The sequence below is a fragment of the Sinocyclocheilus rhinocerous genome, unplaced genomic scaffold (genome assembly GCF_001515625.1).
Source record: "Sinocyclocheilus rhinocerous isolate Xijiao unplaced genomic scaffold, SAMN03320098_v1.1 scaffold369, whole genome shotgun sequence".
Lineage (NCBI taxonomy): Eukaryota > Metazoa > Chordata > Actinopteri > Cypriniformes > Cyprinidae > Sinocyclocheilus > Sinocyclocheilus rhinocerous.
The window spans coordinates 242,665-248,840 of NW_015666557.1; the positions used below are offsets into that span (position 1 = coordinate 242,665).

The following is a 6,176-nucleotide window of genomic DNA, read 5'->3' on the forward strand; positions in this document are numbered from 1 at the left end:
TATTTTATTATGGCACTATAGATTTATGAACAGGAATAGCTTAATATAGCATTTTATTTATCAGTGTTTTTTTTATTCAAATACTTTATGGATTACAACAAACTGTCTTCAAATATGGTGCTGGAAGGTGATAAAAATCGACATCATAAAAATCGAAATGGAACAGCTTAACATTGATATCCTTGGTATCAGTGAGCTCCACTGGATAGGCAACAGCTATTTTAGTAGTGATGATTACACAATATACTATTCTGCGAATGAAAACATCAGACGCAAAGGTATTGCTTTCACTGCAAACAAGAAAATCTCTAAGGCCGTGCAATGCTTTAATGCCATCAATGACAGAGTTATAAACATATGCATTCAAGGAAAGCCTCGCTCACTCACGAGATTGCAGTTTTATGTGCCAACCACAGATGCAAAAGTAGATTATATCGAACAATTCTATTCAGATCTCCAACAAGCATTTGATCAAGCCCCTGCCAAAGATATTTTTATTGCTGGGGATTTCAGTGAGAAAGTTGGTGCAGGAAATGAAATACCTGTTGTAGGCAAATTTGGTTTAGTACAAATTCTTGATTCAGTATTGTCAAGAAAATCGATTATTGATCGCAAATAGGTGGTTTGAGAAGCCAAATCGTCGCCTACACACATTGACAGCTCCAAATGGCCAATATCACAAATAGATGGACTATTTACTATTTATCTTGCTGAAAATCATTCAAAAATGCATGGCATCAATAGTTGAGAAGAAGCTACCTGACGGCCAAGTAGGTTTTCTTAGAGGTCAAGGAACAAGAGATCAAATTGCAAACCTGCGGTGGATCATGGAGAATACCAGAAAAATGTGTATATTTGCTTCACAGATTAAAGTAAAGCATTTGACTGCGTTGATCATGACAAGCTGTGGAACTGCCTGAAGCAAATGGGTATCCCAGAGCATCTAAAGGAATTATTAGGATCACTCTATCAGATTCAGGAAGCTACAGTCAGGACAGCATTTGGCAATACTGACTGGTTTAAGATGTCCGACAAGGATGCATCTTATCACCGGCCCTGTTCAGTTTGCATGCAGACTCTATCATGAGGCGATGTAATCTGGACAAATCACCAATTGTTGTGAAAATTGGTGGAAGGAAGATCAATAACCAGCGATATGATGATGATACAACCCTGCTTGCAGAAAGTGAAAAGGACCTGGAATATCTAATCAAAAGGGTCAAGGATGAAAGTAAGTGCATGGGGCTACATCTTAACATCAACAAAACAAAGGTAATGACATGTAGATGCAAATTAATGAGAATTAGTTGACATGTAGTTGACATGTAGTTACAAAGTTACTTATAGTTAGTAGAATGTCTAAAGTGGACTATCGAAATAAAGTGTAACCGAAAATCGATTATTGATCGCAAATAGGTGGTTTGAGCAGCCAAATCGTCGCCTACACACATTGACAGCTCCAAATGGCCAATATCGCAAATAGATGGACTATTTACTATTTATCTTGCTGAAAATCATTCAAAAATGCATGGCATCAATAGTTGAGAAGAAGCTACCTGACGGCCAAGTAGGTTTTCGTAGAGGTCAAGGAACAAGAGATCAAATTGCAAACCTGCGGTGGATCATGGAGAATACCAGAAAAATGTGTATATTTGCTTCACAGATTAAAGTAAAGCATTTGACTGCGTTGATCATGACAAGCTGTGGAACTGCCTGAAGCAAATGGGTATCCCAGAGCATCTAAAGGAATTATTAGGATCACTCTATCAGATTCAGGAAGCTACAGTCAGGACAGCATTTGGCAATACTGACTGGTTTAAGATCACAAAAGGTGTCCGACAAGGATGCATCTTATCACCGGCCCTGTTCAGTTTGCATGCAGACTCTATCATGAGGCGATGTAATCTGGACAAATCACCAATTGTTGTGAAAATTGGTGGAAGGAAGATCAATAACCAGCGATATGATGATGATACAACCCTGCTTGCAGAAAGTGAAAAGGACCTGGAATATCTAATCAAAAGGGTCAAGGATGAAAGTAAGTGCATGGGGCTACATCTTAACATCAACAAAACAAAGGTAATGACAACAGCAGGCAACGGCACAGTCCATATAACATCGACAATGAAGAAATTGAATCAGTACAAAAGTTTGATTTACACAAGAAATGGTTGCAAACATTTTATTTGCCATTCTTGTTCTACAGCAGGGATCCTCAAATCTGGCCCACGAAATCCACTTTCCTGCAGACGGTATCTCCCAGAAAGTGGTGGTTATGCCCAGATCAACAATACAATAGCTGTGTATCCACTGTCGGACCAAAAGCGAGGGTGCTAGTGCTCTAGTGGGTATCTCCCAGAAAGTGGTGGTTATGCCCAGATCAACAATAAAATAGCTGTGTATCCACTGTCGGACCAAAAGCGAGGGTGCTAGTGCTCTAGTGCTTTATCCAAGTTAGAAGACTGTGTGCACGGCTGCTCATTTCCCATGTTTTATATTAAGCCTACCAGCTAACATCAACATATAAGACATGCAAACAATTTTATTGGCAAAGCTCACTTTCAGACACCAGAGAGTGTCAGAAATAACTTATCATTTAGATCTGATGGGAATTCTGATTACTGTATGAGGCATTTCTTATTTCTTTGATGAGTCTTTGATGAATAGAAAGTTCAAAAGAACATAATTTATTTGAAATGGTAAACCTCTGAAACATTATAAATGTCTTTACCGACACTTTTGATCAATTTAATGCGTTCTTGCTGAATGCAAGTATTAACTTATTTATAATTTAAAAAAACATTGGAACTGTAGTGTATGGAGAATGAAAATCTGAATCAAATCAAATATGAATGTGCCAGAATGTGTCACCATTAATTTGACTTAGTAATCATTTATTTGTAAGCAAGCCTGTTTGATTTCCAATAACTAGCTAAGTATATGATGACCTGTGAAATATGTTTTTGTTTCAGTAAAAAGTATGATTTGTGCCTTGGAAATCTGACAGAGTAAAGTATTTTTTGTTAACAGTACTAGAGTAAAGTACAAAGTTACTCAAGTACTTTGCACCCTTGATAAATATGCAGTTCAATATTTATGACAACATTTATATGCAGCTAAACTCCAAAAAAGGATTTAACACTGATTTTTGGTTGCTTTGTGGACAAAAAACAAAAACAACTAGGGCTGTTGTAATTGGTTTATAAATCTATCAAAAACATTTGGTATGGAAACTGCTTCACACATAAGGCTTCAGTTTAATTTTAATACCGAGCCACTACTGTATGAACATTACAGTCATGCCCTCAAAATAGCAGCACACTAAAATAGAATGCTGACTGCATAGTAAAAGACCGTTACAAATGTGTAACAGATTTATTTTTCCTTACACATGGTAACAGCTGGAGAACTATGTTTGAACAAGCGCTCATGTCGTTAAGTGCTGGTTACCATCCTGCATGTTTATTGGCTCCAACTGACTTCTCTTATCTGTCAGTTTATTGACGGCTGTAGAATGAATGTCCTGATGCAGGATAACAGAGTCTCTGGATCTCCCACAAGCATTTGGTGAATCTCACAATGGCATGTGTTTGGAAAATTATTCTTCTCAGCATTTTCATTGTCTCTGGTAGAAGTAACGTGTTGAAAGGTATGTCCTTAAATGCTTTTAGTTGTTTTGCCTAAGATTGAACTAAAACGTCTGTATACTGTCCATCTTTTAAAAAGCAATCTTAAGTTTTTTGAAGAGCAGAGCCTTTCAGCAGTGTATCACATTTATGGTTTCATTAGAGCATGAGAACGTGTGTTGTTTTGAAGACGTAAAGCTGGTATGTAGGCAGTGTGAACAAAAAAGTGAAAAGAACAGTTAGAAAAGCTAGTTATGTAACTGCTAGTCTGGAGTACCCCCCCCAATTTACATAAATGCATTTAGCAGAAGTTTTTGTACAAAGTGACTTAGAACAGAGGAACTAGTTGCAGAGGAACTGGTCCGCAAAAGCTAGAAGCATTTATTTATTTTTATCTCCAACCAACTGTAAAGCTTAAAATGTTTATTAGTTTATTAGCTGGGTAATACACATTAAATAAGTCAATACCTGTGAACACTGTTCCCAGTTGAACCCATAGTATAAATAGTATCGTTGGGTTCCATAACAGGTATTAAACTATTTAAGTCGAAAGTGTATCTAAAAAATATTCAATTGTGCTAACAAGGAAGTTTCCAGATGATGAAGATTTCCCCCATAGATAGATATAGAATTAATTAATCTCTAGAGGATTAATAAGAAATTAAAGGCTAAATTAGGAAAACTGTTGTCCCATTTTTCCTGATTTAGGCTTCAGTTTCTTGTGAATTGTGTGAGATTTAATAAATGGTGAAATCTTCATTCTTTAATGGACTGTACATTTAAAATGAGATCTGTAAATAGTTCAGTAGTCTTGAGATACATCATACTCAGTATATCACCGGACTGATCACAATTGTTATCCACTACAGGTTATTTTTGGCACATCTCAGACCTCCACTGGGATCCTTCTTACGATATAGGGAGTAACTTGGCATCAAAATGTGCTTCTAGTGGAGGTCGTCCGACCCCGAACGCAGGCAGATTTGGAGATTATTCCTGTGACTCCCCATGGACTCTGATAAACTCAACAATGAGCGCCATGAGAGAGATCCTGCCTGACCCGGACTTCATCATCTGGACCGGGTTTGTGCCAAGCACCCGTTTAACTCATAAGACTGTTTTTGTTAGTTTTAAATTTAAAGTGGACTCAATAGTGCACTGCAGTGGTGACATATTTTTTGTCGACCAACCCTGGTCCACCTGAAAAAAACCTAATAGGATGAATTTTTTTGAATTATTGCAGAAAATAAGCTCTGTGACCAACAAAATTCTTACACGTTTGTTGAACACAACTTGTTTAAATTTTGAAGCCTAAATCAGCAGAAGTAAAGCTAAACTTAGGCTATAAATGAACATGACTTCAACGTAACCACCATTAAGCTTCAACAACTCTTTCAGTCTTTATTTAAAAAATATTTTCCCCGAAAGTTTGAGTTAGAATAGTTTGCGAAAGCACATTTATAAACACAATGAGGCTGTGAAAGCGACTAGTGAGTAGATGAGTTTACCTGTTCACTGTGATGAGGTTTAATGTCCCGACAACCTCTGTAGTCACATTTAGACACTTGTTAGCAACTGCCTTTTTTCAAAACAAGAAAAAGCTTAATATAAAAAATACATAACAAGGGGGTTTTACTGATGTATTTTATTTAATTGAATAAAATGCGAAAATATCTTGAGCTTTTGTTCATCACAGACCTTATTTCACACATTCAAAGGTGCAGGAAGCGATTTCTGAAAAATGCTTTTGATATTTGAATCAGAATCAGAATCAGAATGGGCTTTATTCGCCAAGTGTGTGCACACACAAGGAATTTGTTGTGGTTTTTTTAGGAGCTGTTGGTACATACATACAAACATACATGACAACAGAGAGTGTTGGTAATTTCCAACAGGTAATTTCTGTGTTAGCTGTTTAAGCTGGAGATGGCATGGGCATAGATACATCTATGTTTTTTATGCATAGATGTTCTAGTGCGCAGAGATCTGTAATGTCTGCCTGAGGGGAGAAGTGCAAACAGGTTGTGGCCGGGGTGAGAGGGTTCTGTGATGATGGTGACGGTTACCCGCCCATTTCTTCACTCTGGAGTTGTACAAGTCCTGAAGGTTGGGCAGGTGCACACCCGTTATCCTTTCAGCTGTCCTAACAGTCCGTTGAAGTCTTCTTATATCTGATTTGCTGGTTGACCCAAACCAGACCAGTTATAGAAGAGCACAGAACCGACTCAATAATAGTGGAGTAAAATTGTGTCATCTGTGCTTGTGGCAGGTTGAACTTTTTCAGTTGACAAAGGAAGTACAATCTCTGCTGGGCCTTTTTCACAATGGAGTCAATAGGGTCTTTCGCACCGCGGGAACCTTTTCATAGTACCAGAACTAATTGTGGAACTACCCACTTTTTGGCGTTTTTGCACCGCCAGAACTGGGTGCGATTTTAGTACCGGACTGCCTTTTTCGAGAACCAAATTAGCTCCTACTCCGGAGCAGGGTCTAACCGGCACAACTGGTACTAATCGTGACGTAAGTAGACACTGATTGGCCAAACGCGTA

At 37.9% G+C, this 6,176-nt stretch overlaps 1 protein-coding gene across 1 annotated transcript in view; it reads left to right on the forward strand.

Moving 5' to 3' along the window:
* The first annotated feature begins 3,543 nt into the window (after positions 1-3,543).
* LOC107732739 (acid sphingomyelinase-like phosphodiesterase 3b) overlaps positions 3,544-6,176 on the forward strand; it is an 11,459-nt gene continuing 8,826 nt past the window's right edge. The window contains exons 1-2 of the mRNA XM_016544157.1: positions 3,544-3,649; positions 4,496-4,709. Coding sequence (XP_016399643.1) covers positions 3,580-3,649; positions 4,496-4,709 — 284 coding nt within the window. The 5' untranslated portion in view covers positions 3,544-3,579. The remainder of the gene's footprint in view (positions 3,650-4,495; positions 4,710-6,176) is intronic.